The following is a 12,753-nucleotide window of genomic DNA, read 5'->3' as shown; positions in this document are numbered from 1 at the left end:
GCTACAGGTTTTATTTCAATTAGTAAAATAAATTATATTTTCTCCTCCCAATCTGTACAAAGTGAACCAGACAAACTCTGTTTATCAATAGCTCCTCATGCTAATTTTTTGTTTTCCTACCTTTCAAGGTCAGTAGGGGCTGTTATCAGCCTTCCTGCATAACTGATGCCCAGGCTCCCTGAATTGATGTGCACTAAAAATGCCCACTAGTTAATACATATTAAGCAAAACCATCCAATATTGATTTTACAATTTCAAGAAATAGAATCAATCTTTCATGAGTCCTTGTGATTAATTAATATAACTGCTAAATAAATAATTTCAGGTAATTAATAACTAAAATGACCTGCTTCGCCTCTCAGCCTTTAAGTTTTGTTTTATCTTTGTCTCACTTGTGGAACTTTAAATATAATCAGCTTTGTTACCATGTACTTGCTGATTTCAATCAGTAAAAACTCATTTCTTTAGTCTTTCACTTGAAAGTGGGAAAAAACAGAGCTGGCTGAGTCTTTCCCATAAAAGATGTCTTTTGTTACTGAGTTTTTTTAAAGCTTTTTCCAAGTTCCTCAATATTGCTCTTGCATTGAGAAGAGGACTCAGTATCCCATGACTGTGGACAGACAATAAACTGAATGTGACAATTGAACCTGTTTAATCAGTCTCCTCCTTTTTGTGTACCCAAGGAGTGATTGCCTGGGATCCTGCAGAGAATAAAGTTCCTTATTGGGTAATTAGGTATCATCTGCTGTAGATCTGGCCAGAATTAAATCTACATTTGTGGCTTTTAGCAGCTAATTAGGTATCAATCTAATGACTTGACACTTTCCCAATTGTTATCTGCAAATTTCATCAAATGATTGACTTCCTTTCCAAGTTTTTAGTACGAATATTAATATTGTGAAGCCTCCAAATGGTTTCTCCAAGACCCCACTGTGAAATTCACTGCTGATCACTGATATTTTAATTTTTTTGTGTGTGTGTATGTGAATATCTACTTCTGGAAACAGCTGCTGGAGAATCTGGAATCCTTCTGTGTATGTGTCTTGTTAGTTTTGTGTCAACTGAGTTTTTAATCAAACTGTCATGTATTACTAAGCAAAAGACCTTTCAAAGATCCAATTATACCCACAGCACTATTTTAAGCAACTCAAAGTTTAATCATACCAAAATATGATGTACGCTACTTTGAAAATATTTTAACCCACACAACTCTTTGTTTACCACTAACTGCATTTCTTTCCTCTATTTTTGGAGTCTGCCACAGACATTGCATCATTTCATTTGGGAGTGCTGTCAGCTGAGCTGGCCCATAATTTCACAGGTCATTTTATTTTCATTGCTCAAATTTTTAGAGACTGGAAACTATCTACAATTCTTTTGATGTCTTCACCCACTTTTCAAGGTTTATTAAAGTCAGCAGTAATAACATAGAACATTCTTAAACAACCAGCACTTTTAAAAATACCCATTCTGTAATTTTAAAGACTTACTTTTTGGAGTAAGTCTTACTTACTTATTGGAAGTACAGATTCCAATAAGTAATCTGTACTTACTCATTAGAAATACAGATTGGTTTGGGGGTTTTTGTCAATTTCCCTTATTTTTTACGGATATTTATTATTATAAATATGAAGACATCTCTGGAAGTTAGATTTTCTCCTTTATAAAATATAAATTATAATTCTTCCCCATTGCAGCAGTGTGACAATGCAGGGAGAACATCTCTTTTCATTGCTTTACTGTTAAGGACAAAAATTTCCAGCTTTATTCCCTCCAATTTCTTCAGCTATTTTGTTAGTGCAATTGCTGGTTATTTTACTTAGATTATGTGTAAAAGAAGCGAGAAATCTTGATTATCTCAAGATTCTGGAAAATTCTGCGAATAGGGGAGGAAAATTGCAGGACAGCTGATATGCAGCTCAAAAACTCCTCAAAACCTGAAGGATCTTCTCTAGGGGGAAGAAAACCCTGGAATTTTATTCTTGGCAGATCTTTTCCAATCTTAATAATTCTGAGTGACCACGTCCACTGCAGTTATTTTTAGGTTCTTTATGAAATTTGAATTTTCCTCAGCATTTACTGAGTCTTGTGGGACAGTCACCTAAGTTTATCATTTATGGTAGAGAGAATTTTTTTTTTTCCTAAAATCAGGCAAACATATTTTTAAAGAGGTCTAAGTAGCAGAACACCATTACTTCTTGCAGCAAGTCAAAGGCTCTGTTGGCTGTTAGGGCCAAAATCCATCATTATATCTATAATTCTTTGTGTATTGCAGGGAGTAAAGGTTGCCTTCTGTACTGTGAAGTAATTTTCCTAGTGGTGCTTTTATTTGAGATGTTAATTTTCCTTCTTATGATTTTTTTTTTTTTTAAATTAACATAACATTTGGAAAAGTGCACAGGTTTCTGTGCCCAGATTTTGTAAGGAATTAACACACTCAGGGCTTGATTCACTGCTGCCTCATTCCAGCTTTGTGTGGCAAAGCACAGCTTCAAGCTGGAGCAGCGCAGTGGTGTGGGAAGATCTAAATGTTAATTGGGATGATGCTCATTCAGTTTAATTCTTCTTTGCTGAGCCATAACACAAGCAAGGAGCTGGAGGCTGTAAGAAAATCATGGGAAGTGCTTAGGTGGCCAAATTGGATGCATGGAATGACCACCAGCAGATTTTGCAGAACACTCACAGCCTCTGGTGGGGTTTTATGTCTCTTTTCTGGTTCCAAGATTTGGAAGTGTTTTGCAGGATAAGTGGATGTTAGGATTAAAGACTGAGTATCTGCATCTTAAAATGTGATTATTAATGGTGAAAACAGGGAGCTTTTATCTACTCTAACAGCACATTGAAACTGAAGAGAGTTAAAATGGTATTCAAATACAAACCCTGGTTTCCTAAAAGGTGTCATTGCAGCCTGCATCTGATTGTGAAGAATGGAAGATTCTGCATGCCCTCATCACTACAGTCCATAAAATTACTGATTGCTGTGTTCAGAGGCGTAGATTGAACTGTGTATGGGTTTAAACATCTGATTTTGGTTCCCCCTCATTTTAAAATGCTTTCTTTAATTATTCTGTTTCTTAATATATGTAAAACAGCTACTTGTAGTGTAAAACGTGAAGCTGTTGGAAACCTTCAGCAACCAGAATTCATTCAGGACTGTGCAATAGAGGCTCAATCCAGTCAGTTTATCCACACTGATTATGAAGTAAACACTATTTGATGGTATCACTTTATATTCAATATCAATCCACCAGTGTTTCAAAAAGAATCATTTAACAATGAATAATGCTTGATTGTAGATCTCTGTAGTAAATTAGAATATCCTAATTTAATAGAGTGTGATCTGTTATTTGCCAACAAACATACAGATTGCCTTATAAATCATGCAGCAGTGTGGTTATAGAATAACACTAGACTGGATTATATTTCATTACTCCCTATTGAACAGTCATGTTTCTGCCATGTAATGTAATTTTCCATCTTTTAACTTCGTTTCTTTTACTAACAGAAATACAAATTAGTCCCAGGGAAAAATATTTACTCGGGGCAGGCAATTAACTGTGCATTTCAGGGAATGGCACCACGTGCGTGAATGTCATAAAAATGCTTTTTTTTGGTTTTCACCTCACTGTATGTAGCTGTTTATGTGTTTGATGAACTATTATGAGTTTAAGGTCAGAGCAGAGGAAATAAAACATCCCAGGTAAGTATAGATTAATGTGGTTTCAAATACAGGCTTTCTGTAATGTCTGTTTTTGTTCACATCAGTCACTGACCCTTCAGAAGGAGATTTCTCCTGAACTCTTCTGTTAATGATGCAAAATGCTTGAGGTGAAGTATGGTGTGGCTTTTGTTATTGCCCTGTGACTGTTTGTGCTGCTTGCCCTGCTCAGCATTTATATTACACAGCCATGTGCTCCCAAAACAGGGAGCAGGAAAGGTTTGGAGTGACACAGGCCATTTGTACTAATTAAAAATAGCTGAAAATTTACTGAACAACATGTGGGGTGGAATCAAAGAGGTAAAATAATATTATATTCCATATCATTCCTACAGTCTGGGAAAGGCATAAGTAATTGAAGCAGCTTCCATGGTATATCTGAAAAGCTTTATCACAAAAAAATATGTATTACACTCTTGAGTATTTAAGGAAAGGGATAATTGAACATCATAAGTAGTAACCTGGCTAGCTACAGTCCTTAGGAGCATATTTTTAGTATTTATTACTTTCAGAATATCCACTTGGATCTGGCAAGTTCCTGATTCACATTGTGGAGCATTGAGGCATTGCCTTGGAAGTCCCCATTATGTGTTGAAATCCTTTTGAACATTTTGGCCAGGGGTGTGTGCTTCAGTTCAGTGTGTGGTGGAAGCTTGCTGAATGGAAGTCCCAGTGTTTTGAAGCTCAGCAAGTCCTTGAGGGCTCTTAGAACCTCAGGACACCCAGGAACCTCAGGCAGGTTCGTGCATGGGAGAAGCACAAAGGCACAAAAAGCCTGGTAACCACAAAGTAACGTTCCTTGAGACCAGGAGTAACTCACACATTGCAGGAGCTGCCAAAACCCGCAGTTAACTGTCTCATCTTTTCATTTCTGTAGGGGTTTCAGAAGCTCCTTTCATCTTTTCAGATGGGATTCTTTAACAAGCTCAGTGCTGGCCTCACACTGTTGCTGTAGACATCACTGGGGGTGTTATCCTGGGCTAACAGGAATAATTAGAACAAACTGGAACACTTGGGAAAAATCCCTGTTGACCTGTTTTGCAGCTGACGTGTAACAGTAAATTTGTAAAGGTTTAAGTAAGAAGTAAAGGGGGCTTTGTGAGAAAACAGAAAACTTCTTAAACGGTAGAAAAAGAATCAACAACCAAAAAACTCACAAACAGACAAAAAAAAGAAAACCCAGACAAGACAAGGTTTTCCTTTAGCTTATTAAAATTTTAATGTGAGGTACCACAGTCTTACCTTTACTGTTCAGTGCATGGTGTTGCCAGTGCTGGATACTCCAGGGTACCCTGAGGAAGAGGATTTGTTCCATCTTTAATGAGATCTGGGAGGATCCAGGCTCCAGTGAGGAAATGTCCCAGTGATCCAGCCATGGAATAACCTTGCTGTATTTTGTTTTGGAGTAACCTTGCTATATTTCATTTTGTTTTCTGTGTTTGCAGCTGGACAGTGCCACTTCTCTCATCCAGGCAGCTAAAAACCTGATGAACGCTGTGGTCCTTACAGTGAAAGCATCATATGTGGCTTCTACTAAATACCAGAAGGTCTATGGCACTGCTGCAGTGAACTCTCCAGTTGTATCTTGGAAGATGAAGGCCCCCGAGAAGAAACCTCTAGTAAAGAGAGAAAAACCAGAAGAATATCAGACAAGAGTGAGGAGAGGGTCCCAGAAGAAACATATTTCCCCTGTACAGGCCTTAAGTGAATTTAAAGCTATGGATTCATTCTAAACCACTGAGCTTTACCAGGAGGGTTTTATATTCTTTTTTGTATGCGTACCTGCCGACTTGTGTGCGTCTGGCATGGGGTGGGGGGGACAAAGTGACAATTTGCATGCGACCTGAGACTCTATTCCAGTAAATAACTCTCTGCAGTGCCCAAAATTCAGGGCATTGCCTTCTGATGTTAAGTGGACTTAACTCCAAGCTTCCTTTTTAAACTAAATTATAGCATTAAATTGGCCAAAGAATTTGCGTCACGGGGGTATACGTGTGGAATAAATGATAAATTCAAGTCTAAACCCCGAAATTTTTATGCATGCAAGAAACATTAGGTTGGCAGGTATATTAAGTGAAAAATAAAAAAAAAAAAAGGAATTGTAATGGTAGACCATAAAGCTTGTATTGCTTCTGTTGCAGTGCAAAAATGTACTAGCCAATATGCTTCAATGTGTGGCCCAATAATTAAATGATATAACTTTTAAGTCATCTTCATTATAGTATGTGAATTTTTAAAACAGATTCAAACTAATTCATCTTAAAAATGCTTCTTTTGAACCAGATTTTGTTCTTTATATTCTAGTAGTGTTATGACTGCTCACATTTCAATTAATCCCATTAATATGACCAGAGGTTTACTTTTGCCAATTGAATTCCTTATGGTGGAGTATGAAGCACAATATGGTGATTGACATTGCCTTTTATATTCTGATTATTATTCTGATTATTATTATTATTATTATATTAGTAATAGAAGACCTGGTGGTGGAATGTTTAGAGACACGGAAACTGACAGTGTGAGAATTTAGAGGCAAATATGTAGGTGTAGCTTGGATTACAGGTATCTGACATACCATTGTAACCACTAACTCAATAAACTCATTTAACCTTGGAATCCTCAATCTGGCTCGTCTCCTTTAATGCACAGGTATCTCTTGAATCATAGATGATGTATAGAGTTACTAATTCTGCTTTGTGCTTCATTTCTTATTCTTAATTTTTGTGAATTTTCTCATTTTTTAATAACCAGAATAAGCCAAACATGGTCAGTGAGTCAAAACCAGAGTTTAAATCCGAGACAGATTTAACCCTCAATACATATGAGACATATGTGTCATGAAATTATTTGTTTAAATGCAACACCTCAGAACAATCATAAAGATAATTCAATTTATTCACTTGTAAGGTTGGCACTTCACAATCTTGGAATCACCTATTGTGCCATGCTTTACAGACCTGTACAAAGTCCACTGCACAAATATCTACTTTTATTCCCTTTTGACACCAACACTTACATAATTACAGAGCCTTTATAACCATTATCAAAAAGTCTGGGTGTATATTTCAAAGACAACAATGAGCATCTAGTAATTTTCCTTGTAATTAGATAATCAAGTTAAGGGAACATTTGTGGCCTCACAGGGGATTTGAAACACTGTGATAAACACTGAGCTCCAGCAATAGTGACAAGTGTAGCCCTTGCAGAGTTTTTGAGAGATGTTTGGATGTTGTCTCAGATACGCTGATTATTCCTCAGAATAGCAAAGCACCAAATTTTGTTCTATTGCCCTCCTACACAGTCTATGTAAAGAAATGTACTCTCAGAGGTCTTTTAGGAAATTACTATTTTTGCTTTCTTTAGTTGCGCTGTGTAATAAAAGCAGCTCCCCAATCAGAGCTGGAGAGTGTGGGCATGACCAAAATATTTGAGATGTGGGGAAGTCCTTGCAGAGCTTTCCCTACAAAGCCCTGGAGTCTGACATAGGCTGACATTGCTTGTGGTAACAATTAACCCCCTAAAAGTAATTGGGATCTTTACAAATGAGGCTACAGAGACAAAAGGCAGATACAGAGTCTAAAGACAAAAATAGCAAATAACAGACAAGTAAAAATGTCCTGGCATGCTGCGTGAAAAAGGAAAATAGGCAATTTACCATGAAGAAAAGTAATAGCTCTTCTTCAGAAGTGTTTCCTCTGAAGTTCTGATGGATTAACTCAATGGTTGCTTTAAAATGATGCTGTTGCTCTAAAAGGCATCTCAAATTTGGAAAAGTTTAGAGGAAAGCACGGAGTCTAATGGAACCTGTGAACATGTGGACTCTGCAGTGCTGGGGGCTCCATGGATAAAGAAAAGAGGGAAAGGAGTCTGGGACCAGCCACTCACTCAGAAAAGCCACTGGGTCTGAAATGCTCCAGGAAAATCAGTCAGTGAGGGAAGAATCCAGAGGGATTTCGGGAAAATTAGTCCGTGGCCATTAGAGTCCTACTTTGGGATGGATTGTTTGCCTTTTGTCCATTCATTCTCTAAATACCTTCATGGTCACACAATAATAGTGTTGATAAATGATAAAATAATGCACATGAAAAAATGGGCCAGGACCCAGCCAGGATGTGCCAGTTCAGTGCCCAGCTCGTGCAGTAAAGCCAACAGAGGAAAATATTGGGTGCCTGTGCTTGAATTGTTCATGCAATTTTTATCCACTCATCTGAAACAAGAGATGGAAAAGTACATGGAAACATGAGAAGCATTACAAAATCTGGAATTGCTGTCATGCAAGGAGAGACTAAATCAGGTAAGGCACCAGCAGTTTTGGACTATATGTTCTTTAAGGTCCCTTCCAACCCAAATCATTCCATGATTCTATGAATCTAAATAAGCAAAAATAAGCACTAAATCTAAATAAGCAAAAAGTAACCACTGGCCCTTAGAACTCAAAAATCCAGTGTTACAAAGTGAACGGTTCAACAGCAAGTTCAATATTTTAAAAAAATTTAAAAATTCTTAAAATAAGTAAATTTTGGAATTCTTTTTAATAATGTCATAATTGCCGCAATGATAATTTCATTAACTGCATCAATCAAGAATTAATTCCACAGAACTTCCATCCTGAAATCTTGCAAATCTTACAGGTCTATAAGAATTTTGAGTGTAGTATAAAGGGTAGGCGTAAAAAAATAATGTGGATTTCGTAAATGTTCTCTAGAGACATTCCTCCATTGAAAAAAGGGAACTCCACACCTTGCTCAGAAATCTGCAGCCCTTTCTCACGACTATCACCTTGGTTCTCAACCAAAATGTGTGGGTGTCACACATCTTCCTGTGTACCTGGAAAATGTTCAAGTTGTACCTGAAATGCAAGAGAAGTGAATATATTTAGATATTTCTTAATGACAGAACTTAGTTATTTTTAAGTAATTTGCTTCCAGCTGATAAATATATAGCAAATGACTGTTTTGAAGACCAACATGAAGGTCAGAGAGGCCTCCCTGAGCTGGGGACAGTTTCTGTTGGTGGTTTTAAATTCTGTGGTCACTCTTCCTGTTATTCATATGCCAGGTATTGTATTTTCTCTGTGAGAATTGGACACCCAAGTTACTAAAGTCAGTCAGAAATGTCCGTAGCTTTTCACCTATGGCCATGAGAAGAAGGCTAGAGAAAATTTTTGGCTTTTCATTTTGATAAAATTCCCATTTGGTAAACTTCCCATTTTTATAAACCATGAGAAAATTACCATGAAGGTATTTCAATTTATAATGCACACCTTCAGCAAGGAGACAGTTCCTGAATTAAAAAGTCAGAGAACACAGAAAGCCTGTAGATAACTTTCAAAATAATTTTCCTAAGTCCTTTTTTCCCCCTTACTTGTTTATTTATTAAAATGAGAATCTAAAAGTGAAGAGTTATCATAGCTAAATCTGTATTTTAGGTCAAGGAGCTACTGAGGAGGTCGTTAATACAAAGGAATAGAGGTTTGAGGTGTAGCAAAATAACTTAGTCCGTTACTCAGACATTGCACTTTTTAATCCTTCATTCCCACTGATCTCAATCTCATTATTGAACTCACTTAAATAAACTCAGTTAAATAAATTTAAGTGCCTGGCTCCATAGGAAGGACAGTTTTCATAGGTTTAAATCTGAACAAATGAAATGCTTAGACAACAAGGGAGTGGGGAATAAAGCATCTTCAGAGATTCACTTTTATCCAGTAATTTCCTGCTACACTGCCCTCAGAGTCTGAAATGCTGATCTATAGTTCAGTTCTTTTACACCTTAGAAGAAGGTGGACCAAGGTGTGGAAACCCAGAGGGAAACAGTCCCATGAAAACAAAAATACAATGGATATTTTTATATCTGGTCCTTTGTTCTGTATCTCAAAGACAGCTGGCCAAAGCAAGGTTCCTGTGTCTGTCTCAAACTCAATTTTAATACAGAGGATGGATATTTATAGACCTAAAATGACATTTCTCTATATAAAAATGCAGATTTCAGTCAGATTTTCAAGCAAAAATTTAGTAGGTTTGGGGTTGTTTTTTTTTAATGAACCCCCTGGTATGAATCTGAATTAAAGGCTTGCAATGGAAATAAGTCAATGTATCTCCTTTCACTCATTTTATAAATACACTCAGTTGTTTTTATAAACAACCCCTGAGACCAGACTGGGCTGTTCATTTAATTTGTCAGATGATGAATAAGTGTGTGGAGAAGGAAGGAAGCTGGAAGAGACCAAAAGGATGAAGTTTGTTGGTTGAAACTTCAACAGGAGCTTGCCCAGAAGGGAAAGGTCAGGTCTGAAGCTGTGTCCAAGGGCAGGAACATTTTCCCACATCATCCTAGCAGGAATTCAGGCACCTCTTTGGAATTTGAGCACACCCTGATTTGCTGCTGAGCTGCACCTGCACAGATCAGGAATAACCAAGATTTTATTTCTGTTTCTCACTGAATGACCAAGTGCATCCTCAAGCAAGGGTTCACACATTTCTCCTGCTTTAGATATTTTTCCCTTTATGACTCAGTTAACACCAAGTTATGGAGAACTTGACAGCTTGATAAAAGCTGTGGGAGGTAGAAATGTATTTTCGTGCTCTAGTTATACCTTTAAAGGAATAAATATTTAATTACTTGAGGAATGTTTCCTCCTTTTGATGATGTTAGTTGAGGTGTCATAGGTGAGTAGCTGGTACCCAATCTTATCTTCCCCCTTTGGGCAAAATTTGAAAGTTCCAGTGTTGTTTGGTAAGTCCTGAATAATAATGGGCTTGAAAAGAGTGGAATCACTGCAGAATGTGAAATGTTTATACTTACCTGCTTTATCCCAGCTCACTAAAAATTAAACACAAGGAAGAAAGATAAAGTAGGGTTTCCAAAGCCTCCTAGAATATTCAGAGGTAATGACTCTGCTTGGAGGATGTGTTTGATCTATTTTCTTTTCCTGAAATATTTCATGCAGAAATTATTTAAAAAAAAAAAAGGTTCTTTGGCCTGCATTTTGAGGAGTTCATATTAAATTATCTTTATGGTTCTGTTTCCTCAGTGAACCATAGAATTGGATGCTTAGCAGGAGGATAAATGAAAACAAAAATCCACTTTTAAATCTTAATCTCTCACAACCCTTTTGACTATTTTTCTATAACTGTGACTGTTTTTAATTACGTGTACCCTAGGTGTGCCTGCACAAAAATTTCCAGGATACAGAGAAATGACCAAAAGTCTGACAAGCAGAAATCTACACCCCAGGAAGAAGCTGTTGCATTTATTTAGCTGGGATGTTGCATGAATGTCACACAAGACCTTTGGATGGGATGGGATGAGTTTTTTGAGATCTCTGCAGATCCCAATGCCTGAATTTATATATATATGTCTGTGTATGTGTATTTATGTATACATCCATAAAATTGGTTCCTTCGGTCCAAGGCAGACACTGAGGAGCTGGAGCATGTCCAGACGAGGGAGTGGAGCTGGGAAGGGTCTGGAGGAGCTGAGGGAGCTGGGAAGGGGCTCAGCCTGGAGCAAAGGAGGCTCAGGGGGGCCTTTATGGGTCTGCACAGCTCGTGACAGGAGAGGACAGCCAGGGGGAAATTGGGATCTTATCCCAGGGAACAGGGACAGGAGCAGAGGGAACGGCCTCAGGCTGGGCCAGGGGAGCTTTAGATTGGATATTGGGGAAAAAAATCCTCACAGACAGGGTTGTCAGGCATTGGAAGGGGCTCCTCAGGGAAGTGGTGGGCTCACCATGCTTGGAAATGTTCAAAAAATGTGTGGATGTGGCACTTGGGGACATGGGTTAGGAGTGGCCTTGGCTGTGCTAGGGGAATGGTTGGACTCAATGATCTTTGCCAACCTAAATAAATCTCTTTTTTTACATATATATATATATATCTATGAACCCAGACACAGTTTTAGTGGGTTAATATTTGGGTTTGGTTGGTTTTGGCTGCGTGGAAGCCCAGTCCGGCTCTGCTGAACACCAGGCCCTGGTTTCCTCAGCTTGCACTGAGCTTACACAGCCTGGAACCTGCAGGACCTCCCAGGCCCCCTCTGCTGCTTGTCACACACAAATTCCATCATTAATGAGTCCCTGGAAGATCCATTATTGGGTCCATAAAATTAAGATCACTGAGTTTGTCACAGAGGTAGGTGAAGCCTTTGTGCATCTGAGGTTCTGTTCCTTCAGACAGAGCTGTGGAACTGCAGCCAGGGGCGTCGGGCTCTGCTCCCAGGGAACAGGGACAGGAGCAGAGGGAACGGCCTCAGGCTGGGCCAGGGGAGGGTCAGGTTGGATATTGGGGAAAAAATCCTCACAGATAGGGTTGTCAGGCATTGGAACAGGCTGCCCAGGGAAATGGTGGGCTCACCGTGCTTGGAAATATTAAAAAATGTGTGGATGTGGCACTTGGGGAAGTGGGTCAGTGGTGGCCTTGGCTGTGCTGGGGAAATGGTTGGACTGGATGATCTTTGCCAACCTAAATAAATCTCTTATTTTACATATATATATATATATCTATGAACCCAGACACAGTTTTTAGTGGGTTAATCTTTGGTTTTGGTCGGGTTTTGGCTGTGTGGAAGCCCAGTCTGGCTCTGCTGAACACCAGGCCCTGGTTTCCTCAGCTTGCACTGAGCTTTACACGGCCTGGAACCTGCAGGAGCTCCCAGGCCCCCTCTGCTGCTTGTCACACACAAATTCCATCATTAATGAGTCCCTGGAAGATCCATTATTTGTTCCATAATTGTGGAATAAATTAAGATCACTGAGTTTGTCACAGAGTTAGGTGAAGCCCTCATGCAGCTGAGGTTCTGTTCCTTCAGACAGAGCTGTGGAACTGCAGCCAGGGGCGTCGGGCTCTGCTCCCAGGGAACAGGGACAGGAGCAGAGGGAACGGCCTCAGGCTGGGCCAGGGGAGGGTCAGGTTGGATATTGGGGAAAAAAATCTTCACAGAAAGAGTTGTCAGAAATTGGAAGAGGCTGCCCAGGGAAGTGATGGACTCACCGTGCTTGGAAATGTTCAAAAAATGTGTGGATGTGGCACTTGGGG

At 38.9% G+C, this 12,753-nt stretch overlaps 1 protein-coding gene across 5 annotated transcripts in view; it reads left to right on the top strand.

The window, feature by feature from the left end:
- CTNNA2 (catenin alpha 2) overlaps window positions 1–6,341 on the top strand; it is a 168,281-nt gene extending 161,940 nt beyond the window's left edge. For all 5 annotated transcript variants that reach the window (XM_064712005.1, XM_064712002.1, XM_064712006.1 and 2 more), the window contains one exon: window positions 5,164–6,341. In XM_064712005.1, coding sequence (XP_064568075.1) covers window positions 5,164–5,451 — 288 coding nt within the window. In that variant the 3' untranslated portion in view covers window positions 5,452–6,341. The remainder of the gene's footprint in view (window positions 1–5,163) is intronic.
- Window positions 6,342–12,753: the final 6,412 nt, after the last annotated feature.

The sequence above is a fragment of the Zonotrichia leucophrys genome, chromosome 4 (genome assembly GCF_028769735.1).
Source record: "Zonotrichia leucophrys gambelii isolate GWCS_2022_RI chromosome 4, RI_Zleu_2.0, whole genome shotgun sequence".
NCBI lineage: Eukaryota > Metazoa > Chordata > Aves > Passeriformes > Passerellidae > Zonotrichia > Zonotrichia leucophrys.
This window is presented reverse-complemented; position numbering and strand designations above follow the sequence as displayed.